The sequence below is a fragment of the Microchirus variegatus genome, assembly GCF_963457635.1.
Source record: "Microchirus variegatus genome assembly, chromosome: 10".
NCBI lineage: Eukaryota > Metazoa > Chordata > Actinopteri > Pleuronectiformes > Soleidae > Microchirus > Microchirus variegatus.
In genome coordinates this window covers 19,748,327-19,775,924 of record NC_139811.1, presented here as the reverse complement: position 1 = coordinate 19,775,924, position 27,598 = coordinate 19,748,327, and the positions used below count along the sequence as shown (strand labels likewise).

The 27,598-nt window shown below is 40.6% G+C and overlaps 1 protein-coding gene across 3 annotated transcripts; it reads left to right on the top strand.

Annotated features, from left to right (window-relative positions):
• On the top strand, nucleotides 1-27,598 carry svilc (supervillin c). Of its 3 annotated transcripts, XM_083897155.1 has the most exons (35): nucleotides 1-126; nucleotides 2,772-3,196; nucleotides 3,982-4,137; nucleotides 4,279-4,455; nucleotides 5,979-6,013; nucleotides 7,770-7,831; nucleotides 8,754-8,899; nucleotides 9,927-9,953; nucleotides 10,051-10,279; nucleotides 10,721-11,265; nucleotides 11,972-12,068; nucleotides 13,886-13,933; nucleotides 14,046-14,108; nucleotides 15,456-15,530; nucleotides 15,609-15,681; nucleotides 15,785-15,868; nucleotides 15,967-15,999; nucleotides 16,091-16,271; nucleotides 16,834-17,000; nucleotides 17,855-17,959; nucleotides 18,054-18,190; nucleotides 19,285-19,432; nucleotides 19,957-20,102; nucleotides 20,252-20,427; nucleotides 21,117-21,273; nucleotides 21,801-22,113; nucleotides 22,212-22,363; nucleotides 23,022-23,124; nucleotides 23,206-23,410; nucleotides 24,342-24,475; nucleotides 24,590-24,745; nucleotides 25,667-25,810; nucleotides 25,920-26,032; nucleotides 26,682-26,837; nucleotides 27,052-27,598. In XM_083897155.1, exons 2-35 carry the CDS (start codon nucleotides 2,928-2,930, stop codon nucleotides 27,094-27,096), a joined length of 4,857 nt encoding a protein of 1,618 aa, XP_083753281.1. In that variant the 5' UTR covers nucleotides 1-126; nucleotides 2,772-2,927; the 3' UTR covers nucleotides 27,097-27,598. The 3 variants fall into 3 exon arrangements, with proteins under 3 accessions (XP_083753281.1, XP_083753283.1, XP_083753282.1); XM_083897157.1 differs by lacking the exon at nucleotides 3,982-4,137; XM_083897156.1 differs by lacking the exon at nucleotides 9,927-9,953 and having other exon boundaries at nucleotides 27,052-27,597.

Sequence of the window (27,598 nt, the reverse complement as noted above, 5' to 3'; positions counted from 1 at the left end):
CCCTCCATGCGCTGTCCACGGCCCGTCACTGTGACTACATTTGGAGCGACTGTCCGTACTCCAGTGGGGAGGGACCGCCGTGGTGAGGACGAGCAGCGGCACCGCTCACGTCCACTTCTCATGCACGTAAGTATACGCGTAACTTTTTTTTTTTTTTACCTTATTGACTCAAATAACGTAATTTCAGCTGTTTGGTTCGGTCAGTCCGGACGCCTCGGTCACTGAATGCGTCACGCCTCGGTGCTCGTTCTGTTTGAGCCGCTGAAGCTCGAGCTGTGCGTTCTACACGACCTGTTGAGTGTGTCGTGGTCAGTCACTTTGTTCATCCAAAAAAAGGAAAAAGTTTATTTTAGTGTTGTCTCAAATATCAAAAGGCAGAAACAGGTCAGTCTCCGTTTCTCTGGCCGTGTTTTACGCACGAATTACGCACATATGAAACCTCAAGAACCTTAGATTTTTTTTAATTTCTGTTTTTCGTTCATCATAAGATAACTGTCATTTATTAAAATTGACTCACAATTAAATACTTCCCCAGCTTAAAACCGGTTCTGTGCCATGAAATATTCTATGAACCTTCCTACAGTGAGAATTTACCATTCATGTATTGATATGTGATGTATCCCCTGTTAATGCCTGGGTTATGGTGCCTAATGAGGAGAAAGCTGCTCTTTATCTCAGTGTCCTCCAACCACATGCCTCTAATGTAGTTGTCACGGTTACAGTGAGTCAGGACAGGTGTAATTAGTTGGAGGCTTATCCTTAGCCAGCCTTTTAATCTGGTTTGCTATGCTGCTTCTGGACTCTATGGCCCTTGTGTTAAAGTACGTCACATCCAATATGTTGGCACTTTTGAGTGAAGCCAAACTGTAAAGAAAATCAGATTTAAATGGTGTAAATATCATATTCTGTGTGCTTTCTTTGAATATATGTTGAAGTTTCAGGTCAGATCTCTGAGCTCCAGTCCTGTTCGCTCATCCACAGCCTTTATTTCAGAGCCAGAGTCAACTCATGTCTTTGGATTAGAAGCACATGATCCCTGTTTAGCCTTGATGGTTTCTCCCCTCTAATCGAAAATCCTCCAGTTCATCACATGACGATTGCTCTTGCGTGGCTACTGTCAACTTTCGCTCATTGCCTGTCCCGTGGGGATGTGGGATTGTGGGATGCTTGAGCCTGTGCTCTCTGTGGGCCTGAGCAGGCAGGTTGAGCCGGATGGTTGTTTTTGTTTGAAGCACACATGTATACATGTTATAAAGTGCTGACACATCTATAGAGCAGATGAACACCGAGCTTGTTGTCTCACGGGAATCATCTGCATCTTATGCTTTCATCTCTGTGGCATGAGGAATGGAGGTTTTCACATTCCTGCCGACAACGTCTGAGAACGTGGCCTTCACCGTGACCACAAATAGTTGAAGAATTTCGCTGTGAACTGTATTGTTCAGCACCTTGTCTTGTATCTATCCACGTGTAGGATGGCTCTGTACTATACTGCTTCTCTGAAACCGATGCTGATATCGCAGCCTTGAGAGTCTGCTGATACTGTTGCTTTATATTCTCATTTCAGAAGTGTTTACAGTCAGAAATGTTCTTTGCCCAAGCAATGAATCCCTCACAATAAGACTACGGCACACCTGTCGACCCTACAGTACGTCCACTCTATTGTCTTAACTGTAGTTTTGTATCTTTTAAACCACAAAGGCTATAATGAGCCATTTCAAAAGAGTAATCCTCCAACTGTACGGCAAATATTCTGCTACAATAAAGAAGAAGTACATTTTTACAGTTTAAATGTTGGACTTTTCCAGTGATTTTGACCAGTGTTTGACCAATTCAAACATCATATCGGCTCAAACCCACACATGGCACACCTACTTCCTGTCTGTATTGTCTGCCAAATCGATCAAAATATACCTAGAAGCTGCAGCTTTTACTTCACAAACTCTACGTCCAGCAGAGCTCCAGTCCCTCCTGCAGCAGATCTATGTGGTGAGCTAAGTCAATGGCTCACGTCTCTTTGTTCTGCCTCCATTGTGTTTCCTGCGTCAGGAATGCTGACATGCACTCTCTGGGGAACGCACACATATGCAAACGTACATTTTAAGTTCGCGCATATTTGCGAGCACACATATGCGGCGAGCCGAGGGTTGGCAGCTGTCTTTACATGCAATTTGTTCTCTATCAGTGCTATTTATATCTTGGGTTACAGCCACTGGCTTTGTTAGTGTTGTTTATTCACCTCCTGGCAACCATGTAACCAACAGGGAGCCTTTTTCTTTCTGCCTCTCTGTGCTAAACCCAGACATTTCAGAATATGTGTATTTAAATTAATTCAAAAACCATAACTGGCCACTTTGTTGACACGCGACGATCAAACAGTTATGTTATGTTGCTCATGGGATTAATTACTTTCAGAGTTTTTGGAAATGAGGAGCAAAGTTGCCGATGTAGCGCGCTGAAGGCCTGGATCCAGAGAGGAGCTGAGCTGCTGAGGTGTTGAGTTTCAGTGCAAGGGGAGATTCCTGCGTGGCACTGCAGGCTGGCACAGGTCATCTTACATGGTCTCAAGCATGAGAGAGGAGAGTCTTAAATGAAGACGCACTTTTAGAAACAAAAAGGTTAATATATAATGAGAGCGTCAGCTCATCTGTGTTGTTTTTATCGGAGGACATGTTTACTCCTAAAGAGAAGATGGATGATGTGTTGTGATGGTGACAAATGGACAATAGTGGCTTATTTTGTGTTTGTTTTTTGTTTTTTTCATCTTACAGGAATAACCTCCCACTCACTGATTGGTTTGCATCCTCTGATTGGTTGACTCAATGAGAGCAGAAAAGATACAAGTGGTTGGATCTGATGGAAACTGAATTTTACTGTCAAGACCCAACAACCCATTTGCTTCCCATTACCAACTCCTTTTAAGGGACATGGATGCCATGGAGAGCCCAGTCCTTGAGTCCAGATCAGAGCGGATTGCTCGCTATAAGGCTGAGAGGAGGCGAGAACTGGCTGAACGATATGGAAATATGGACGAACTGCCTTCGAAATGGGTGAAGAGGGACGGGAAGGAGGCGCAGGACCCAGGAGCGCAAGCTCACAGAGGGACAGTGAACTCAGAAGGCCTCAGAGTTAACGGCAGGACACGAGGGGTTACGAATGGATTAGAGGCTCCTGCAGAGTGCAACTACTCAGAAAGGTACATCATGTCTGGAGTGAATGTTGACCTATTTAGCTCATAATTAGAGTGTACATTTGTAAAAGAAAACATAGGTGTGCACTTCCAGGTGCTGTTATGACAGTCGGGTGAAGCCACACAGGATTTCTCTGATCAATAACCAAGTGATATTTTATATCTGTGACACTTGTTAGTGTGTAATATTGCAGTGAAACCCTGAAAGTATGAGTATACTGCATGAACAATACATTAAATGAGGATTAAATGATACATTAAAAATGAATTATTTCATTATGTTGCACATTTATTTAGTGCAAAATATGTACACAAGGTGTGTGAAACACAACTATGTGATCATTTATGTGAGAGCTTCTAAATTTAGACGAGTAAAATAAATAAGATGACTTTAATTCTTTGCCTTTTTGTAAAGATTAAAAACCAAATCCCAGCACTACTGTTAGTTTTTAAACATAGTCGTCGTCGGCCTTTCACTGGCACCAGATCCTTGACTTTACCAGTTGCTCTGCAGCCTTTGTTGCTAATTAAAACTGAGCGGTCTAAATCAGTGGGTCCCAGCAGGGTTAAATCCAGCCTGATTCTCCCCTTGCATGAGGGAGTGAGGTTCTCTCCTTCCATGTGCTCCTGTGTGAGCATGAATAAAACATTTTTTACTCCAGAAACATTAAAACATTCATATTTGGAGCCAGAAACTCCTCAGCAATAGTTGATGGAGAGTATTCCTGAACCCACAGTCCCCACTCCTGCACCCTCACCTCCTTCCCCTCACTCACCCCCCCCCCCTCCAGGCAGGGTTTCCAGGACTCTGCCAGCATGCTGAGCGGGGAGGGCCACCTCCTCCCTGGTGGACCCGATGCCACGCAGCTCCACACTCGGGTGTCGGTAGGCCAGCTGAGAAGTGCCCTGCTGCAGCAGACGGCGAGCGGAGAGCAGCCTGAGAAAGTGTAGGGTCACCTGCATGTGTGTGTGAGATCCAGACTGTCACCATCAGACTCTGTACCTCTGTGATCATAATCATCTTCACCTCAACATCCTCTTCCTTTTTCCTCTTCCTGCTCTCTTCCTTTTGTGTGTGGGGACACTAGCTGCCCTGATCCTGGGCGAGCCACGTCCTCTCTGGACCTGGCTGTGAACCCAGGCTCTGAGGGCGGCCGACGACGCACCCGCCGCTACCTGCCTGGCGGGCCTGAGGGCGGTCGCAAGAACAGCGACCGCTTCAGGACGCAGCCAATCACGGCCAATGAGATGGAGGAGAGCAGCGGGTATGGGCTGTTTGCTGTGGGTTTGGTACACGCTCTGCGGAAGATCTTTAACGTGCACGTCTGCTTACAGTTTTACAATCTGAAGTCCTGGCCTCCATTAAAGAGGCAATATGCAAGATTATTAATGCAACAATAGTTGGTTTTTAATTCCAGTGAATGAAACGATCATAACGTGACTTAAAAGTGTGCCTAAAATTACCTGTAGAATGACTTATTGGAATTTTCTGTGACAATCTAAAGCCATGGTTCTCAAACTGTGGTACGTGTACCACCAGCGGTACGCGAGCATCCTCTGGTGGTACTTGGAGGAAAATCAGACATAGTGTTCTATTGTATCGTACTGTGGTACTGTGGTATAAACAGTTTGAGAACCACTGGACTAAAGGATGTGACTAACACGCACGCCCGTACGCCTCAGGGTAAACATCATTGTCTGACCTACATCCAGCGCTGAGTATGAGCAGCAAGTGACTTTTTGAAGTTTACAAATATCAATGCACGAGCAGAACAACACAGGACACTGACCAACGCAGAGCAAAGGCTTGTGGTAGAGAGCTGCTGCTGGGAGGTTTCTCCTGTAGCTGGAACGGACATTTAGTACCTTTAAGCAACAATTGTGCACTTACATCTACAAAACCTACATAACCTTCAGAAAGGTCAATTAAAGGTCAAAGATTGTTTTGTCCTTGAGTGAGTGAGCAACTGATAAGAGTCATTTTTGTTCTTTAGCTGGACTTGGTGCTGTTCTTTATCAATTTTAGATTTATTCTTTTGATTAATTTTGTAATTAATTTGATATCATTGTTCTATTCATGTATGTACTTGGTTTACTTAAACAGGGACAGTTTACACTGATGAACATTTTTTGCATAGGTACCAGTGTTAGCCATGAGGCTACTTTTCATTTATAGTCCCTGGACTGATATAATAGTGTCACACTAAAACAAAATATCAAATTTAAATGACAAAACTTTAAATTGCTCATATGCAGAAGACTAATAACATAGACAGGGATCAGTGTTAATAGAAACACAGTTTAAGATATCTGACTACATTAAAACATGCAACATTTATCCTTAAAATCATACATATAACACAGACACTCACAATACAGAACATAAACAAACATCATCACTAGTTAGTTATGATGAACTATCTCGGCCACATGATTCTCATCATAACGTATGTCATGATCTCCAGTCTTTCACTTCCAGGACTGTGTTTTAGTTCTTCCAGGACCTTTTTTTACATGAACTGCCTGTGGTTGACGTGGTTTGCATGTGTTTGTCGTGTGTCCCCGCGTTCCCGCCGCTTTGCTTTACCTAGAATGCAAATGTGACACAGTGTCGTGATTGTTGGATGGAGGTGAAGCACAAAGACGAGCACTGTGAGCTCAAAACAGAATCTGAAAAAAAAGAAAAGGGCTTAGATTAAAGGAGCTGAAGATTAAAGTCCACATCAGCTCTGTGCTCATATTTCACACGGTGACCTCATCTTTTACCTCTTTTGTTCATCTCTTCCAGGCTGGTGGATGCACAGGAGGAGGAGAACTGCAAAGGTAAAGCTCTTCTCACCTGGAGTGGATGGTGTTGTGTTCAGGGACAAACCGATTTTCCTGCTTTGCTTTGTTATGTATAATTTCACAGCGAGACAACGCAGTGGACAATTATGTGAAGACAAAGAGAAACAAATTTGAAGTTTAGTAGGTTGACGGTGAATCATTTTAATTATGTTTTCACGTGTTGGTGCACGCTCCATAAAAATATTAGGAGTGTGTGTCCGACTTGCAGAGTTGCTTCTATAAACTAATTTAATAGCCCGTGAAATAAATCAGCTTGTATATTTAGGTTCACAATGTTTAATCGCAGCGATGACAGATTTATGTCGCCACAAAACCCACGTGAGTCCGCTGCCCTCTTAACCTCAACATAAAAAGATTACAAGCTCGACTGACAACCGAGAATTTAGACCACAGCTACTTAAAATCACCTTGTCTCCGTAAATCGAGCTTTTACTGCTTCTTTGTCTTCTTATTTACAGCCACGTACCGAGAGATTTTTCCATTTTACACTGCGTTAACTCCTCAAAGACAACATGAATTCATATTTCATGGGAGCGACGGTGTGATTGAAGCTGGCTTTTTGTCTTTAAACCTGCACATTTAGCTCCACCGGGGCAGAGACAGTTGTAGTTTCTCTGTAATCAAGATTGTACGATTTACCACAGCCTCTCATGTTGAGTCTCTGATCAATCTGATTCAATTTAAAAGTTTTATTTCAACAAAACACAAAACAAGGCCTCTAAGTTCTGAAGAAGTTATAGATACCGGTCAAATGTGAAAGTAGAATAAAAAATATTTATATAAAGTGAAGATGGTTTGAGACAAGACACTGAAAAGATAAGGTCAGCAGAGGTAGCTCGCGTACCACTGACTACCATGACTTGATTTTTAACTGTTCAAAGACAAGGTGTGTTAGTGGGTGATCTGTAAACAGTGATCAAGTTGCAAAGTCGGGATGCTGCCGTTTGAATTTTACTCATTTCATGTAATTTTTACATCATTAAACTCGTGTTCATTCAAAAAACATCTTTAAAATGATTACTCTGGGTCTGTAAAGATGTGTATAGATCAAGACAATAAATCATCTAAAAGGATTTTCTTGATTATGGCTTAACATGTATTGTATTGTATTCCACACAGCTCATTACTGCAATTTGAAAATTGGATTCATTTCGATAAACTTATCAACAAATTTGATATAAAAAAGTGTATCTGAGGAACTGTTGTAAATGCAGTATACAGGATATTATAATACTTTACTATAACATTCTATCTCATTGTAATATTATACACATTGGATATTAATTCTGTTATATCATTGCAAAATCATCATTTTACTGTATTCATCTGTATTTTAACTACTAGTCAGATGTCCTACTACAGTTTGGTAGTTTAGATCATCGTCACCTGATAAATCTTAGAGGAATAATTTGATGTGAATTCTGCACACTGGCTCTAAAAAAAGCACTTTTCACTGGGTCAAAATACTTTACAACAGACATAAACACATATACACTATAATCAACAATAATCAAAGCAATTATTGATTTAAGAAAGTGTCTCAGTGAGTAGATGTACTGTGATGTTGTGATGTTTTTTATAATTAGACCTCTATTTGTCATACATTTCTGTGAAACTAAGCTTTATTTGATATGAAAGTGTCTTTAATCCCTGTAGTAAAAGGCTAAAACTGTGCCTTCTATTTATTGTGGCCTCTGTGACCTGACGATTTATGTCTGTTCTCCTCTCGCAGTGGACGTGAAAACAGATGACAGAGCCAAAATGAGTGTCGCAGCCAAGATGTCTTTGTTTAAAGTACGTCTGTGTTAGTCTGCACTGCAACACGACTCGTGGTTGTCGCTGTCTGTGATGATGTGACCTGCTTTCCTTCCTCTGTGCCGTCTGTCCTCACACCTGCTGCCAAAAATAACTGCCTGGTTATGAGCTTTTTTTCCCTGCTTTAACAGAATAATTAAAGCTGTTGTGAAAGTTAGTAAGTAAGTAAGATAATCATTTATTAGTTACCTAATGGTGAGATGTCTGATGACATCTATGAATATGCATCAAATCAAAATATTGATTACTAAAGGTTCATTATGTAATAAGCCTGTTCTTGTCGACTGGATGTCAAACATGTGTTCTTTACATTCGCCGTTTGTTTTGATGCTTAAAAGTGTGCACTCATTCCATTAATTGTGCATATGTGTCTACGTTTCTCTAACAACCAAACTGAAGATTGGACACTCTCCTCCTGCATTTTCACCTCCACCGTTACAGTCCTACGTTTCACCTCCTGCACACTTTCGGTCACGTAGCGTCAGGTGAAAATGTGTGTGAACGCTGTATTGCCAGTGACAACCACAGCAGCTGTGTTATAATTATCCTGCTGCTCTGTGGAGGCAGAGGGAGCGAGGGAGGTAACTGAAGCCGGCGCTGCTCTGGTTACACTGTGACCTGTTGGGCTGGCATTCAATCCATGTAGCCTAAGACTCTCCACCTTAGAGCGAGCAGCTTTATTCACCAGCTATCTGACCCCCCCCCCCCCTTCCCCTCCCTCTGTCCATACAAATAGAACAGGAGACATCAGGAGAGAGAGAGTTTTCACTGCCATTTCTGTGCTCGCTCTTACGACTTGTTCAGAGTGGAGATGTAGGCCGCGGTTTGACCCCAGTGTTGGGCTCACCTGTGCCAAATGCTTGTGTGTTGATTTTAACGATTTCTCTTTTCTGCTCCGCAGGAGCTGGAGAAGTCTGCAGCCCCCGAGGCCTCGGCCTTCCTGAAGCCTCGGTCGGGCAGCGTTTGTCACGAGCGCAGGGGGCGACGAGGCAACGACCACCGCTTCCTCACTCAGCCAATCACCTGTGAGGAAATGGTGGCTGTCAGGTGGGCGGTTGGGAAATCAAACACATTCAAACAACCAGAATTCTGCAGATGTCCATCATTTGATCACTTTGACCATCAATACAGTTTTAGAAATAACTTTTTTATCAGTACAAACATCTAAGAATAAATGGATATTTAATGTTGAGATGGGAAATAAATGAATTACTATATTAACTACATCTATAATATGTAATACAGAATATACAGTGTGTATAAAACCTGATGTAGAATGTCTAGAATAGTTAATCTGATGATGATCATTTGCCAGACTGCAGTAAAATTAATAACTCATTTGGACATTTGGGATCGTTTAACCGAGGCTTCAGGTTGTGTTGGAGGTCAAATGTCACTCAAGGTCCCTGTAAGATTTATCTTTATTGCAAAATGATCCTGTTAAATGCAGTATCAATGATTGGGTCAGTAATAAAAAAGCACAGTATTGGTTTAATGGTTGCATACTTCACAGTTTTACACACATATAGAGACAAACAACCATTCAACCATTCACTCTCACACCTAAGGTCAATTTAGAGTGTCCAATTTACCAAATCGCCATATAGAAAACCAACATTATGTAATAATAATAATAATAATAATAATAATAATAATAATATATATATTATATAATGAACTTTTTTTTTTCATTTTTAATCTTTCATGGTTTTTAGCTAATGCATTTGGGACTGACTTTTATTCATTTATAAAGTAAGATTTTCATTATTCCCTAATTACTTACAACAGGTCACAACATTCCATTAATTATGTCATTTTAGGATTAGGATACATCCAATGGTGTCTCAGGATTAATGTGGAGAGTTCAGAAGATTATTAGATTCACACATTTATATCTTAATTTAAAGTAAAACAAAACAACAACTACAGTGAGTGAAAATGACCACAAAAAGTAACATTTGTCAGACATATTTCCCAGTGAAGATGTAAATCTTAAAAAAAAATGTTCACGTTTATGTTAAAGCAACTTCATTGTTCATAACTTCCTATTTCCTTATCCTGTCTAACGCATCAGCTCCAAGGCACGTTGTTCCCCGTTCAGGTGAATTAAAATGTTCTTTTCAGATTTAGATGATTATTGTCCTTTCAGGAGTAAACCCTCTATAATATACAGTATGTAATGTGATATTTCTCCACAGCGCCCCTAAACCAGCTCTCCCAGTGGAGTCCCAGTGTGAGCAGGTGGAGGCGGTGGAAGAAGGCGATGAGAGCTGCAGGCTGAGCATGAGCGAGAAACTGGCCCTCTTTAATAATCTGTCTGTACCGGAGAAGAAAGGGAGCAGTAACACCGATGGGCCACCAGAGAGGCGAAGACAGAAGGGGGCCCGGTATCGCACGCAGCCCATTACTGTGGAGGAGGTCAACCTGGTAGGTCAGAGGAACCAAGTCAATGTTTATTTATTTCACATCATCTTAAAGGTGCATTATGTAATAAATCTAAAGCAACTGGCCATTAAATCCTCCTAATATGTCACAGAGACTCAGGAATAATGTTCATATAACAAACTGAACTCACCAACAACAACAATACAGACAAAATATTTGCATTAAAAAAAATATTTTGCAGACTGCAAATCATGTTTATGTTTTGAAATCATGTTTTGGCATGTGTCGCCACCTATCACTGCAGTCAGTAGAGTCTCAGCTGGCGAGCAACTAAGGGTTGCCAGTTACGTCAGAAAACGAAACCTAAAAGACCTAAAAGAGTATTTTGAATTTGAATGTAGTAACTGTTTTTGGCCACATTCTTACATATGGCACCTTTAAACGTAGGTAACGTTTCTCTTTATCTCTCTCACTCTTCACCAGCTTCAGAAAGGACCCGTTCAGCTTCCTGCCTTCCCTTTGTCCTCTCATCTGTCCGACAGACAGCAGGCCTCGTCTGTCAACCTAAAACCCAGTGAGGTTCGTCTGTCTCAGCCCAGACCTGACACTGAGTCCAGTCCTGGCTCTCAGTGTCACAACTCTGAACCCGGCTTAAGAGGAATCCTGAAGAAGAGCCGCACTGAGCGCTCGTCGTGGAGCGGGACGGAGGGCGGTCACGCCAATGTGCCACATGAGAACAACGGCCGAGTTTGTGGGGAAGAAGAGGCGATGCACGGGAGGACGGAGGCGACGGAGAGGCAAGGATCTGCTGCAGCACGGCGTCGAGAGAGATGTGAGGCCTCGGGTGTGGAGGGAGCCTCTCTGGCAGCTCCTCCCTGGAGGCAGAGAACTCGAAACAGGAGGGAAACCATCGCCTGTACGCCAGTAAGAGCCTCGTCGGAGCAGGATGCTCTTCAGGAGGAGAGAAAACCACGGGAACAGTTGGTCTCCTCTGTGGACTGCAGTTCAGACGCGAAAAGGAAAGTCCTGTAAGTAACAGAAATTGCGGTAACTTGTGTGAGTGTTTGTTTGTATGAGTCAAGGTCATCACTACAGACGTCCATGGTTAGTGTAGGACAGTGTGTCTCTATGTACAATGGCTCTATCCATGGTTTTCAAACTGTGGTACGTGTACAACCAGTGGTACGTGAGATTTCTCTGGTGGTACTTCAGAATCAGAAATACTGTTCTACTGTGTATTCCAGGGTTTGTGAGGAATTTTGAGGAATTTTCTACACAATTTTTTCAGTGTGTAGAAAATGAAACAAATACCCACAGAAAAATAATAAACAGAGTAACAATAATTAGGCTGTTGTTCATTTGGTGTTTAGTCTAACTAAACTAGTGTTTCTTCAGTGCCATGTCAGCTTCTGATACCCGTTTGTCCCGTCTCCATCGCCTTAATTGGCGGGAGCTAAACAAACAAAACAATAAGTGCCAGCAGAGGGCAGTGTCACCACCATACACTCCTAGTGACTCATCAAGGATGATTGATAGGGAATTCATTTCCAGATGTTTCTTAGGAAAATGCTTTATTCTCTCTTACCCTTCAGTGGATGGATACATTATGAATGATCAAAGTGCTTTTATGAATATAGTGTCATTTGAAAATGTATTGGACATAATAGTACAACAAAACTAAATTTTTGCTCTGTGTTCTTTTGTTTATGTTTTATTTACTACAATTCACTGAAGAATCGATGAGGAAACCACAGCCATGGGCCACGTCCACGTTGCACCTCTGGGTGGTTCCTCTGAACTGCAGGAGACGACCAACACCAGCTGTAGGAAGGTGAGAAACACTGTCCTGTGCTGTCTGTGCGGTGTCACTTTTAGTTGCTCTAATATCTGTAAACTTCATACAGTTTCAGACATACTGTATAGCATTTAATGGTCAGCATCTTTAACCTTTTAAAGTACATCATATTTGCCATGGTGCTTCTTCAGTTTGACACATTAGATAAATCATATATCATCTGGAAAAATTCTTTAAATCTTATCTTATGTACAGTAAATCAGGCTTAATATTTTATTTTTGAGTCAAAGTAGTTTGACAGAAATGAGGATCAAACCAGGTTAAATCATAAACTAGTGTCACAGTTGTTGTCTGTAATGTAAGTCAAATAAAAGTCAGTGTCACAGTTTGAGGTGATCGAGTTTTGCTGTGCCTGCGGTCAGTTTTGAGTATTTGTCATGCCGTCACTTGAAACCAGATATAGCGTCTCCTAGCAACAGCACTCCGGTTTTGGTATGTGCTAAATGTCTTGAGATCAGTTTTGAGTTACTGGGAGGAGGGGGAGATATACGCAGGTCATTAGTGTTTATGGACTGAGACGAGTTTGACTGCATCACAACGTGACAATGTGGAATGTAAACACCCCGATTGCGTTGTTGGTTAAACGTTGACCCTTTCGTGACCTTATTGTGTGTGTGCAGAGGTGGGAAGAGTATTGAAATATTGTACTCCAGTAAAAGTACTACTATTTTGTTAAATTTACAAGTAGCACAAGTAAAAGTACTGGTCTGAAAGTGTAGGAGTAAACGTTAGTTACTTTTTTTCTTTCTTATGCCGTGCAAAAAGGATAACATCACATGAATTGTTTTTCGTTAACCTATCCTCATCATTCACCTGTCCTCTTCATTCACCTGTCATCATCCATTCACCTGTCCTCTTCATTCACCTGTTCTCTTCATCCATTCACCTGTCCTCTTCATTCACCTGTCCTCATCATTCACCTGTCCTCATCAGTCACCTGTCCTCTTCATTCACCTGTCCTCATCATTCACCTGTCCTCATCAGTCACCTGTCCTCTTCATTCACCTGTCCTCATCATTCACCTGTCCTCATCAGTCACCTGTCCTCTTCATTCACCTGTCGACTTCATTCACCTGTCCTCATCATTCACCTGTCCACATCATTCACCTTTCCTCATCATTCCCCTGTCATCTTCATTCATTCATTCATTCATTCATTCATTCATTCATTCATTCATTCACCTGTCCTCATCATTCACCTGTCCCTTTCATTCACCTGTCCTCATCATTCATTTGCCTGTCCTCATCATTCACCGGTCCTCATCATTCATTCACCTGTCCTCATCATTCATTTGCCTGTCCTCATCATTCACCTTTCCTCATCATTCCCCTGTCATCTTCATTCATTCATTCATTCATTCATTCATTCATTCATTCACCTGTCCTTATCATTCACCTGTCCCTTTCATTCACCTGTCCTCATCATTCATTTGCCTGTCCTCATCATTCACCGGTCCTCATCATTCATTCACCTGTCCTCATCATTCATTTGCCTGTCCTCATCATTCACCTGTCCGCATCATTCATTCACCTGTCCTCATTATTCATTTGCCTGTCCTCATCATTCTCCTGTCCTCATCATTCACTGCATTCATTTCTTGTGTGTGAATTAAGAAATAAGTAAATGTAAAACACATTTTTTAAGTACACAAAAACCTACAGTAACGCAAGTAAATGTAATTAATTACTTTCCACCTCTGTGTGTGTTGATCTTTTCCTACTCTGCGATTGTCTGTTTTAATTCTATGCTTTTTAAATTTTGTTTGGTCTTTTCTGTGTCTCTGCCTTTTGTAGGAAGACACTGAAAACGTTTATTGTGAAGGAATCAGCCAAGAGTGTTGGGTGAGTCTTAAAATAACTGATCCGCCTTAATCTCTACCATCAAAACACTGACTTTTCTTTAAAAACTTTTTAAAGCTTTAGCTTCTCTTTCATAACTCCCCTTCTCTCCCAGGAACCCGTCTTTGCCTCAGTCTTTTCTAGCGCGACACCCCAGTATATCATGTGTTTCAATCAGGTAACTGTGTGAGCCTGTGCATGGAAGATTGCACTGCTTCGTTTGCAGTGAAAAGGTTTTTTTTTTACGTCGCACAGATTCAGGTGGATGTGATTTTTGCGACGGATGTGTGAAAATCTGTCAAATCGGAGACAGCTGTCGTTTCATGAGCTGCTGTGTTGTTTCTGATTGTCTTTCATCTGAACTCTGACTGTTTCCATTCTCCCATCATTTGTGCACACCAAACACTGTTTTTCCCCCTTATTTTACATTTTTTGGAATCTTAAAATATGTCACACGTCTGCACGCTGTATGCAGCGACTAACCCATTATGAAGAATTATGAAGTTACATGCAGATTTCTCACTGGTTTCTGAAATCACCGCAAAAAGCAGTACATACTGAACATGTGAGTTAGTGATATCATTAAACTTCTGTGCTAAAATCTGTACATTTTGTTGATAGTCCATATTGTCAAATGTTGAGGTGTAAATGAGGAGTTATGTTTTCAGGTTTCTGGTCCTTCAGTCCTTTTTTTGTAAGTGTAATATCTCAAGAACCTCTGAAGAGAATCCTTTCAAATTTGGCAAAATTTGGTTATGTTGGTTAAGGGAAAGGGAGCCTGTGACCTCAAATTTGGGGAGGACTAAAGGTCAAGGTTTAGTTTACTTTAACATTAAATTCCCTTAAATTCCATGTTTATGTTATGTAAACATAATTAATTAGTAGTTAAATAGCATGTGTGACCCTTCATGTTAATTCATTGTCCCCAAAATTATTTGTGCATCCTTTTTCTTCACATTTTTCGGTAATACTTTATAATAAGTAGACACTATTAGCATTGGACACAAACAGTGAGGTGAGAGAGCAGTCCCTTGTAAGTCAATCAAAGAGCTTGTTGTTGGAGGTGGATGCTGATTGGCTGCTTGAGTACAGCAGTTATTTGGACACTGAGTGAGTTTACATGCACACTAAAAAAAAACGATTACTGGCAATAATCGAGTAACTGTAATAAACCGTTTACGGTGTATACACGTCTCTAAGACCTCAGATTATTGACAGAAACCTAGGTGTGTTCAACAAAACGATAACGGCAGTAGACCGATAATGACATCAGTTTATTCCGTTTACATGAGCATGTAAACACACTCACTGTTCCTCAGCTGATGGGATGAGTAAAACATTTATAACTGTGTTTATAAACTACAAATGAGTATTCATGCGTTATAAATTATGTATTGACTATTTATTGAATATTTTATTAATACTTAACTAATGCTAATAGTGTGTACTTCTTATTGCAACTTCTTTTTGTGTCTGTGGAACTCACCTGCTTTCTGTTTTTTGTTTTTATTTACCTCATTTTCAGACAAATTTGTCCTTCGAGGCACAAGAAGTCTCCTCTCCCACCAAGACCCCGACTCAGCCTCAGTGGAGACAAAAGGTTAGACACCTTCAGTGCTTTAATCTATGATTAATGTGGCTGATGAATGTTAAAGGAGTTGAGGATGATATGTTTCAGGTGGACAAAGCTGAGGAGGTGAATGCACAGCAGGACAGAGAAGAAGAGGAGACTGGACACGTGATAGAGAGAGGTGACTTTAAAATGTTTTGCTTTGCTCTCTGCATCTCTTTAAGTGCAATCTCACCGGGTTTGTGTCTCTGATTCCAGCCTTTACTGTGTTTACCACCTGTCAGGTCTCAGATCTCCAGAGCTGGACACAAACGTGACGTCTCCTAGCGAGAAGCACTCGGTTGAAGCTCAGATGTGTTCATACCAAGGTAGAACCTGCGTTATTATTAACAACATAAACTCACACTTTAAGCCCCAACATTGTTTATTCTGTCTATAAATGGTTCGTTTTGTTGTTGTTTACCAGAGATGTCAGTGCAGTCTGTGATGGAAGTTGAAGGTAAACAACACAAACAGATTGTGGTCCATGAATTTAAAATGAATTATTAATTATGAAGTCTCATCATGTGTCCATGTTCATCTGCTGCCAGCTCCATCACAGACGCTGGACGTGAAGGACGAGATGCCTGCGCATGAATCCAGCACGACGTTTAATGGTGGTTTCTATAGCGATCAGCCACCTCCATCAGCCTGTGCCTTCCCATGTGGGGACGGTGTGTCCACAGAGACTGAGCAGGACCTGGGTATCTTCTGCCAGACCAACACACCCATGTGAGACTTTTTTTTAAACTAATTTAAACTCTGAATTATTATTATTATGTCAATTATTAAGCTATCGTTTTATATGTATATCCCAGTAGGACATCATGCCGAAAGTACCAATAAGTAAAATCTATGTTTCATTCATTCTAAATCTGATTCCTTGATTCATTCTAAATCTTCCCTGAATTAGCTATGTTTTTTTTATAGGTATCACATATTCGCTCATCAAACTAGTTAATGTTTATAATATCAAAGAAAAATATAGGGCATATTATCCATAAAAAAGTTTAAAATGAACAGTGACATTTGTTTGATTTAATAAATGCACTTGAAATGTGCAAAATCTCTCTTCATTTGTGAGTCATCTGCCATCTGCTGGTGACTCCTGACTGTAGCTCAATGAAATCATGTTGCAGTTGAGAGAAAAACAAATCTTCTGTATTGGTTTCTTTTATTTTTAGTCTAAAAACACATTTGTTGAAAATATATATATCAATAATAATCATTAACTTTTATTTATAATTAAAAAATCCGTGCATGTGAAAATGGATGTGTGTGTGTGTGTGTGCAGACTGACGTCAGCAGTAGCAGAGCACAGGAGGTCGGTGCGTCCGTCCCGTCGCACCCAGGGTTCCAGGAACCCTCTGAGGGCTCTCGCTGCCAGAGACGACATCAGGCAGGACTTCATGGCAGACAGAGTCAACGCAGCTGCTGAGGAGAGAGCACAAGCTGAGAAGAGTGAGGGATTTTTGAGGAATTCTTTTGAATTTTATAATACTTTTATTGAACTTTAAAGCTCTTAGTAAGACTTAATAAGTCTTTCCTATCTTTCTGATTTGCTTTTAACTATCAGCCCTGTGGAGAACACTCAGGTTTTCTTTCCATCTATCTAATCTTTACTTCACTCTTTTGTTACTTTTTTAGAAATGATGCTCATTTCTGCAGAATTATTTTTTCTTTTTTTACATTTATTGTACTTATTCTATATTATTATCATCATCATTATTATTATTATTATTATTATTATCATTATTATTATTGTTAATATTATATATTAATCTATCTATAGCTCTGCCGCTGATGTTTCCTCATTTACAGACTGGTGATATAGAATTTCCTCAGTTCTTTTTTACTTGTATGATCGATTGTGGCCTTAAAGTGTGTTAATGTGTGATTGGGTGTTGTTTTTAAATATATATACTCACACAGTATATTCACACTTTGCATATTCCTCCACAGCTAAATTCAAATGAATCATAGTTTTTACTGTAGTCATTATTTTTCTACCACACGTATCCATCACAGCCATATTGCGGGTCTGTTATACTCAGTCCGACTATTGCTGTAGTGTTATGCTGTATTGGCAGTATTGTTACTTTTGTATTGTTGACTGCATTATTTCTGTTTTGTTCTTGCACAACAACACAACCCAACATATGCACTTTACGTAGCCCTGTCTACACTGTTACACCTCAGTCCTGCAGAAACACTGATTCTGCCTCACTGTACTGTACCAACTGAATTAACAATAAACGTGGTACTATGACTATTACTCAAGTTCACCTCACCCGTGCTTGTGTTCCTTCTTACAGAGTGTAAGAACTCCTCTGCAGCCACATCAGAAAACTGCCTCCTCTCCTCAGATGCGGCTCAGTCTTACCCTCCCTTCAGCAGCCTGATGCTCATTCACATCAAAGGTCAGGAAAGATGGGATATCTCCTGTGTGTGTGTGGTGTGTCGATCCATATGTGTGATCGGATGTTTAACGTTAAATTCTGCCTGTGGTGACAGGAAGGTGGCGTGTCCAGGCTCGTTTGGTGGAGCCCACGGTGCGCTCACTGAACAGTGGAGACTGCTTCCTGTTGGTCACTCCGGAGCACTGCGTGCTGTGGAGCGGAGAGTTCGCCAGCGACCAAGAGAAAGTCAAGGTACCAGTGAGACAGGGATGTTGATGTGATGCTTGACTTAAAGGCGCCATATGTAAGAATGTGGCCAAAAATAGTTACTACACTCAAATTCAAAATACAGAGGTCTTTTAGGTTTCGTTTCCTCCGCTCAGACGTAACTGGCAACTCGTCGTGGTTGCTCGGCAGCTGAGACTCTACTGACTGCAATGATTGGTAGACGGCGGTAGGTGGCGCCACATGCCAAAACATGATTTCCAAACATAAATATGATTTGCGGTCTGCAAAATATATTTTTTTAATGCAAATATTTTGTCTGTACTGTTGTTGTTGGTGAGTTCAGTTTGTTATATGAACATTATTCCTGAGTCTCTGTGACATATTAGGAGGATTTTATGGCCAGTTGCTTTAGATTTATTACATAATGCACCTTTAAGTTATGAAGGGATAAAGTATGCAAATAGCTGCATATTTTATAGACATTTTTACAAATCAAGAGTCATTTTTGGAGGCTTGAAATGTTTGCTATGTATTATTTCTTTATATATAAAAGTCTCATTATATTGTACATTTTCAGCAATGTTTGCAGTAAAATACATGAAACTGTATTTCTACATACTGAATTTTTCTATATACAGTACAGTTTTATACATAGTAAAATGCAACTATTGCTTACAAATATAGCTGACATAAGGGATATTGCATTGTTGGATTCACACATACATTTAAAACAAACTTATAGTGTGACAAATAAGATATAAGAAGATAAGATTATATATATTATTTATTATATATTATATTAGTCCCTAACCCAACAGGGATATCTCCAGTGTCACAGCAGCAAAGACATTAAAGACAAAGGTAATAAATAATAAACATAAAAAGGTAAAAATCAAATGTATCTTATAGGCATTAAGTTATCAGAATAGTATGAGCTTGAGTATAAACAGGATTGAACACAAGATTATACAGTACAGTACAATGCACAATTTAATTATGTATCGGGTGAATCATCATCAGGTGTAATAATCACAATTTGTTACTGTTACAATTTGCTACCCAGTCTCATATTGTATCAGCACATTAGCATAAGAATCTTCTAATGTATTGTTTTCCAGGGTTTGGAGCTGGCGTCGTTCATCCAGAGCCACAGAGATCTCGGCTGTCTCGCCTCGCAGGTCGTTCATCTGGACGAGGGACTGAACTCTGACGGCAGTGCGGCTGCAGAATTCTGGAACCTCCTAGGAGGAAGGACGCAGTACAGAGGTCAGAGTCTTTACATAACATTTTTGAAACAAGAAAAGAAGGAATAATACACCTTATATGGACATCTTGGGGTGTGTGTTTATAGGTCACATCTTCAGACTTTCCAAAATGCATTTTTTTGTCTTCTTATATGTTGTTGAGTCAGTTATGATTCATTTTGTATTGCATATTTAAAACAAAAACCAGAGTAGAAATAACTGTGCCTCTGTTCTTTTTGTTCATAACAACGAGCCAAGCGAACTATGAACTGTGACATTTCACAAATTCAATTTGATTTACATCATTTTGAGTACATTATGCTCATATAGTTGATGAAAATAATTGTCAGATTGTCTATAGGTTGTGCTGAAAAAAAGAGATATACGACACTTTATAATAGCCTCTCTATACACGTTTTAACGGGGAAAAGCAGCTTAAATGCTCTGTGTTCTATGCGTTAATATCTACGTCACCAGAAAAAGTAATGAAACTGTTTTAAAAATCAAAGATGTTTGTACATCTGAATCATGTTTTTCTGTTTCCAGGAGCTGGTGCACCAGAGGAGGACGAGCTGTACGAGTGCGGTGTGTCAGAGTCCAACTGTGTGTACAGGCTGGTGGATAACAGGCTGGTGCCTCATGAACAAGCCTGGGCCTCCATCCCCACCGTCTCCCTGCTGGGCTCCACGGAGGTCTGAGTTTCCTGTCTGATTAGTATTGTTTCTCAAAATGTAGAAATTTATTAAACTGCCCCTGCATGTGTGTGTGTGTGTGTGTGTGTGTGTGTGTGTGTGTGTGTGTGTGTGTGTGTGTGTGTGTGTGTGTGTGTGTGTGTGCGCAGGCCCTGGTGTTTGATTTCGGCAGTGAGGTGTACCTGTGGCACGGACAGGATGTTCCCTGCAGCAGCAGAAACGTTGCTCTCCAGCTGACTCACCAGGTGTGGGTCGGCGCTTACGACTACAGCAACTGTCGAGTCAACCCACTGGATCCCACACAGTGTAACCCCGACATACAGCTGTGAGTCCGCGCTGCAGGCAAAGATACCAGTCCAGCGTTTTAGTCCGTGCTTCACAACAACAAAAAAAAAAACACAACATATTCCAGAGGCAGAGAGTGAACTGGAAGTATCCTCCATATGCATCTGAAATGAACTGCTGAACACGCAGTTACATTTGAATTTTTTATGCAGCAAAACCAAAACAAACGGTCGTTACTCACGTTGAAACCCCAGCATATCACGACATGCTGTAAAACCCCAGCTGTTGTTGTTTGACCATTTTAATAAATGACTCGAGACAATGCAGCTGGTTTTACTTTGATCGTGTGAATATAAACTTAAAACTAGCAACCGGTTGTACTTTTGTGGCAGATATGCTCAGTATTTTAAATGGACACAAGCAATTAACATATAGCCACTCATGTGTGCTGTAGTTATACAGACATTTCAACCACATATGACATGGTACACACCAATATAGTATATATATAGTATGTATACAACCATAGATTCATACTCCATAAACAGTGTTTGTTAGAACAAGAGATAAATCTTCACCTAAACTAAGGCAGGTTGATATGTTGGTGTAGTTTTTGGTGGATTCAGTCTGTGAAACATGTATCGACTGTAGCTGTACTCTATATTATCATACTTACAATGGGTCTCCAGTGAAACTAGTGTCAACTCTGACCTTCACGTCTGTCCTCAGGAGAGGCGAGGGTCGTCCCAGCTGGGCGCTGTTCGGTGTCCTCACAGAGGACAATGAGACGGCTCTGTTCAGAGAGAAGTTCAAAGACTGGGAGGACAGAAGCACAGGCAGAAGCACAGGCAGGACAGGAGCTGCTTCAGCGGACAACGATGCACAGGTTCATCTCAAAATAAATGTTATTGATGTTGAGGTATAGAGAGATTGTTGTTTTATTTCCTTAAATCACCATGAACAATAAACATATCTTCTGTCTACAACAGAGCTCCCCTGTTTAAAATGATAATAATGGTCCAGTTTGTAAGAGTTAGTGACATTTAAGGGTGCAACTGCAGATTGTACTGTAGAACTTCTACACTCGCACCTTTATTTCACAAGCATGTCAGGGAACTACGGTGACCTTGGTGTACCAGAAATGATGTAGTTCATCCTTGTTATCAAAGCACGGCTCTTTCCTCATGTAGGTGAAAAGGCTTATTCTAAAGCTATGGAAGCCAAACAGTTCCTACACTTACACACAGACATTCTTATTGGTAGTTTATTCCATTTGTTCCAGAAAACTCATCTCAAAGATACACTGGATATTTAATACCAAAACACTGTTTTAAGTGGAGAAAAACACCTCACTCTCTTATTACGACCGGATGAAGACATTGTCTCCCCCTCCGTCTCTCTCTGTCTCCACAGTCAGCTCCAGCAGCTCAGTCCGTCTCCCCAGCGTCAGACCTGCTGTCTCCCTGTGATGCTAAGGCCCTGGTGTTGGGTCGGTCGCTGGAAGGAGACGGTTTGATCCATAACGTGCTGGGCGGGATCGACGTCCACAGAGGGTACGGCGTCCTCACACTGGAGGGTGGACCTCAGATGGAGTTGGGAACGGTGGTGGTGGACACCTGGCACGTGCAGGAGTTTGACGACAGTGAAATCCCCGTGGCGAGCACTGGACAGCTTCACGAGGGAGACGCCTACGTCGTCCGCTGGACGTATATCGTCAGTGCTGCTGGTCCGTGTCAAACAGAACAACATTCTCAACCTTCAAACTCTCTATTCTATATCTGTAAAAATTTAAAGATTTAGTTTTTTCTCTCTTTTCTGTTTCAGACGAGATGAACGGTTCAGATGAATGTAGCTCAGGTCCGGCGCACAAAGAAAACACCGCCTTCTTCCTGTGGCGCGGTCGTCATTCCAGCGCCAGTGGACGTGACACCGCTGCTTTCCTGTCGATTGGTATGAACAACCTGGAAGAGTCGCAGGTACAAACGCAACTATACAGTAGCTTTAGTTTTTACTCAAATGGAAGATTCAAAGGGTTGATTGTCATATGTACGGTAAGAAAACATGTTTCTCTCTGCAGTTAAAATCTTTCTTTGGTGTCCACACAAATGCTAGGTAAAAAGACAAAAGATAGATAGATAAATAGTTAAAATAGATAAATAGTAAGTATAAAAGAACACACAAGAGGGGCAGTATAACTAGAAATGCAATAGAAAGGAAATCTGTTATATACAATTAATTCTAAGTATACATATATTAAAGAAAAATTAGCTGTTGAAATAAGTTATAACTGGTTGTCCCTTGATAATAAATGTGATTGCCCCCTAAATAAGGCCCTTAAGTATCCTAAAATGTATATCTAAATCTGCCATTTAAAGGTCTTGAAATCCCACAATCAAATGCCACTCAACAAATGTTGCCATAATACGTTTGGGAATCTTTGAATTTGGCAAAATTGTTTTTGCTACCATCATGGTTTATGCTTGACAAGATGATTGTCCTGTGATTGCTCTGCCACTAAGAACCAAGATTTTGTGGCCTCAAAAAAAATCATGTTTTCCTTATACTTGCAGATACTCTGTATACAAATACAACTTTTCCCCTGAGGATTGTCATGTGTGTGTTGTGTGGTTGCAGGTGCTTGTACCTCAGGGGAAAGAGCCTCCTTGTTTCCTGCAGCTTTTCCAGGGAGGCCTGGTCATTCATAAGGGCAAACGAGAGGAAGCCTACACTAATGCAGGTACAGTGATCTCACTTTATTAATTTCCCTCTCTGCTTGTTTCACTTTTACATGTTTTTTTTTTTTGTATGTGTTCTGCAGCGTGGCGTCTGTTCTGTGTGCGAGGGGAGCTGCCAGAGGAAGGATCGCTGTTAGAGGTGGACTGCTGCTGTGCAGGCCTGCGCTCCAGGGGCTCTGTTGTACTGCTGAACAGCCAGCAGGGGGTGCTCTACCTCTGGACTGGTTGTAAAGCCCAGGCAAGCACCAGAGAGGTCAGCAAGAGGGCAGTGGAGCGCCTCACTCAACTGTAAGTCACCAGTGTTGTAATGTAACACAGTATAAATGCTTTGTTACTGTACTTAAGTACAAAATTCACATATCTGTACTTTACTTTGTTATTTATGTTTCTAGAAACTTTTACTCCACTACATTTCCTCTAACTACCTTTGTTACTCGTTACTACTAAAAGAAGAGTTGGTATTATGGTCTGTATTTATATAGAGCCTTTCTAGTTTTGATGAGCTGCTTTACACTACAGTTTTCACCCATTCACTCATTCACATGCTGCAACATGGGGGTAAGTGTCTTGCTCAAGGACACATACAGACTAGCAGAGCCAGGAATTTAACCCACAAACTACCCCTGAGCCACCACGGCTCAATACTAACCTCACTTTTTTAATACTTTAACTTCTAAAAATTAAGTAGATTTTATATCATAAACTTACTTTTGAAACTCAAGTACAGTAAATGTCATATACTTTAATACTTTTACTGAAGTAATATTAAAAAAAAAGTGACTTCAACTTCTACCAAAGTCATTTTCTGTTAAGATACTTGTACTTTTACTCAAGTATCCCTTTAAGGTTCTTTATACAAGACTGTAAGTCACATATACTTAATGATTCTTTATTACACTGGGAGCTTTCCGCTCCATCTTAAAAGACAGACAACAGAAATCCATTGAACAGTGTTTATGTTCTTAAATTGTTACTGTGATCACAACTCCTGCACTTAATGTTTATCTAGTTGTACTTTTATATTTCAGTGTTTGTTTTGTAAATGTTTCCTTTCCTGTTTCTCATTTTACGTTTGATGTGTGCTGCTGTGAAAGAGATCTTGATCTCAATGAGTCCCTTATCTGGTTAAATAAAGGTTAAATAAAAATATGAATGAACTAACTTTAAAAGTCTTCTATGTTTGAGGTGTGTGTTGTTGCCGTGTCTCTGTGTGTATCAGGTGTCCCCCGGAGCTGGGTCTCAGTAAAAGCTGTCCTGTGAAAGTGGAGGTGATAGAGGAGGGATCAGAGCTGGCAGACTTCTGGACAGCACTGGGACACATGGACAGAAAGGCCTATGACTGTATGCTGCAAGGTAGAAACCACTTTCTCTCTTTCATATCACCTCAGGACATTTGTCTCTGCTCCCAGTAAAAAAAGTGTGTGTGTGTGTGTGTGTGTGTGTGTGTGTGTGTGTGTTTCCGGTCAGATCCAGGGAAGTATAACTTCACCCCTCGTCTCTTCCATCTGAGCGCCGCCTCGGGGGGATTTCAGGGTGAAGAGCTGCAGAGTCCATGTCGGCTGCCGGGGCTCGTGACGGCAATGCCGTTTGTCCAGGAGAGTCTGTACTCTGTCCCACAGCCAGGTGAGAGCAAACATGTTCTCTCGTTCAAACAGCTCCGTCTACTCCGATGTTGTAAATACAACAAAACGTTGAGCTTGAAGGTTCAAAATGAAAATACATTTTTTCTAATATTTTCATCCACATACAACATATTTCAGGTTCAGATTTAATCACCATGACATTATCAAATATAAATAAGTAATATTTAAATTCACTTGCAAAAGCCCAACATCTCACGGAGACATCAAAGAACTGAACATGATAAACACATTCATGTCCCTTATGATTTAACGTCTCCTTTATCTTCTTTATATGTTCTTCTATGTTCTTCAAGTGAATTAAAATTGCAGACAGGAAGTTGTTTCTGTGAGCTGCACTTGCTTTAATCAGCTGATAAATGAAAGCCTAATTATTGCTTGCCTTGTGCTTTGTTTCTTGTCTGCATTAGTTCTAGTATCCATCTATACTTCTGTGAACTGAAGTGTGAAAAAAACTGAAAATGATCATAAATCAATTTTTTACGCTGCAAAAATAGAGTAAAACGAGCCGTGTTTCTTGAAAATGTAGATTGTTTTTTTCTGCCCAAAAAGAAAAATAATCTTGGAAAACAAAAATTTGGTTTGTGTGTTCACTACTGGTGTGAATTAAGGATGTGTTAAATAGATGAAATTCTAACGAACTATATTCTTAAAGTCAGCTTAATCATGTAATGGAAGATTCATTTTAAGTAAATATTTCAGAATTTCTTAAAATTCTGGCTTGTTTTGTCTAAATTTTGCCCTGTTTTTCTTGTTTTAAGGAACATTACAGTCAGGAAATGTCTACAGATTTACAAGCTACTTTTAAGAATTCTGGCCAAGTAAAATGTTCTTACCCCATTGGCAAAAAGATCATTTAAATCAATTGAAATTGTCTCCTGTGTTTCTCTTGTCCGTCCACCAGCCTTGTTCTTACTTGACAACCGTCTGGAGGTCTACCTGTGGCAGCGGGGTCAGCCTGAGCAGACTCAGAGCTCAGCTTTGGCCTGGAGCTGCTGGAACAGCGAGAGGAAGTGTGCCATGCAGACGGCGCTGCAGTACTGCAAAGGTATGAGGCAAGAGACGGAAAGATTATAATAACAGCGTAGATGAAATGAAAACCTTTGCCAGTGCTCGGATTGGATTTACGAGTTCTGCTGTTCTGCTCTGCGTCTCAGAGATGAACCCGAGGCGTCCACCTCAGGCTTATCTCATCTTTGAAGGATCTGAACCGCTCACCTTCACCAACGTCTTCCCCCACTGGGAGAGAAACCTGGGACCTCACACACAGGTACAACAACCAAACACACAATGAGCTTCTATATGTAAGTGTGTATAAACTTTAACCCATTGTTCATTTTAAAATCTCATTATAAAGTATCTTCTTTTTCAGTCACTTTAAGAGTTAGAGTCTTGCTTCTTATGGATTTCAATGGATTTTCAAATTATATAACAGTTTTATTCTCCCCTAACATTGTTTTATCCTCGCTACTTATTGCCTCCTATTTCCGTGTTAATGAATAAATGATTATTATTATTTTTAGTTGTTGTGGAATTTGTTTGTAAGAAATGATTTAGTCCAGATTCATTCACATTAACCTCGACCCTCTCAGTCGAATCACAGCGACAGTTTGTGGATTTGGTTCCAACTTTCTGTTTGTAATCACTTATTCTTATTTTGCTGGTGTTTGGAATACATTAAGAACAAAACATTGCTTTCATTTTGCCTTCAAAACACCCGTAATTTGTTTTTAAATTAATGAGTCACACACTGTGGTTACAAATTGAGAAGTAATGATGCATCTTACCCAATTAAGTGCTGACTTGTTCCGCAATGCTCATCTAATATTTATTTATTTTTGTCTTGTATATTCATTCAGTCGACTAATTGTAAGTTGGTAAGTAGCGACATGTTATTGGGTGTTTTTGATGATTTTCAGGGCGACACAGACAGAGGAAAGCTGACCTTGGTGCAGGACGCCCTGGCCCAGCTCATGAGGACCCAGTACCCTCTGGAGGAGCTGCTGCAGAACCCTTTACCTCAAGGAGTGCACCCACAGCAGCTGGACGTCTACCTGTCTGACCAGGACTTCCAGGTAAACTGACACAGGAGCAGCAGCTGCATTGTGCAGTGTTGTGATTCCACCAGCAGGCTGCAGCGTTCACCAGGTTTTTATAAATGAAAACATGACAACTTTAAATGTTTGTAGTCATTTGCATGACAACGTTTTATCCCAACCAAGCGTTTGTATTCTATTTCATGATACGATTATTTCCCTCTGTCAATAAATCACCGCAATTATGTTTCAGACTGTTTTGGAAATGAAGAGCGATGAAGATACGCCTCCATTCTGAGCTGGAAGCTAATTGATCTGAGGAAAAAGCAAAGGGTTGCTTTGCATGCGGAGGCAGACGATGACGACGACGCTGCCGCTGCTGCTGTGGCTGACACTTAGTTCTTCCAGAGGAGAAGACAAAAGGGTTTTTACCACCGTGTTGTTGTTGCACAAAAGGACTAATCACAACATAATGAAAACAAGAAGGAAAAAAAAAATCCACTTTTATTTATGTCGAATTCGTATGATGTGTGGACATTTTATCAGACATGGATTTCTCTGTAGCTTTTGTCCAGAGCTAAAGCAAAAAAACACATTTTCCTATGAAACTTCATTGTGTCTGTACAAAATCAATGAGAGAAGAAAAAGAAAGGAGTGTGGGAGTCAAAGGTCATCAGCAACAAACTGTGGAGTAAGGATGAGAAAACAGGGGAGTGCTTCTAAAAAAAAATCAGTGCTAATAAACAAAGTAAACACGAGCAAACTAAAAATAAAAGGCTTACCACTTTCTAAACGTCTCT

Excerpts from the sequence above, each read along its gene's own strand:
- svilc (XM_083897155.1), top strand. The coding sequence starts at position 2,928 with ATGGATGCCATGGAGAGCCCAGTCCTTGAGTCCAGATCAGAGCGGATT. Across the intron at positions 13,934-14,045 it reads GAATCAGCCAAGAGTGTTGG|GAACCCGTCTTTGCCTCAGT; the intron begins GTGAGTCTTAAA and ends CTTCTCTCCCAG. Across the intron at positions 23,411-24,341 it reads GTGGAGCGCCTCACTCAACT|GTGTCCCCCGGAGCTGGGTC; the intron begins GTAAGTCACCAG and ends TGTGTGTATCAG.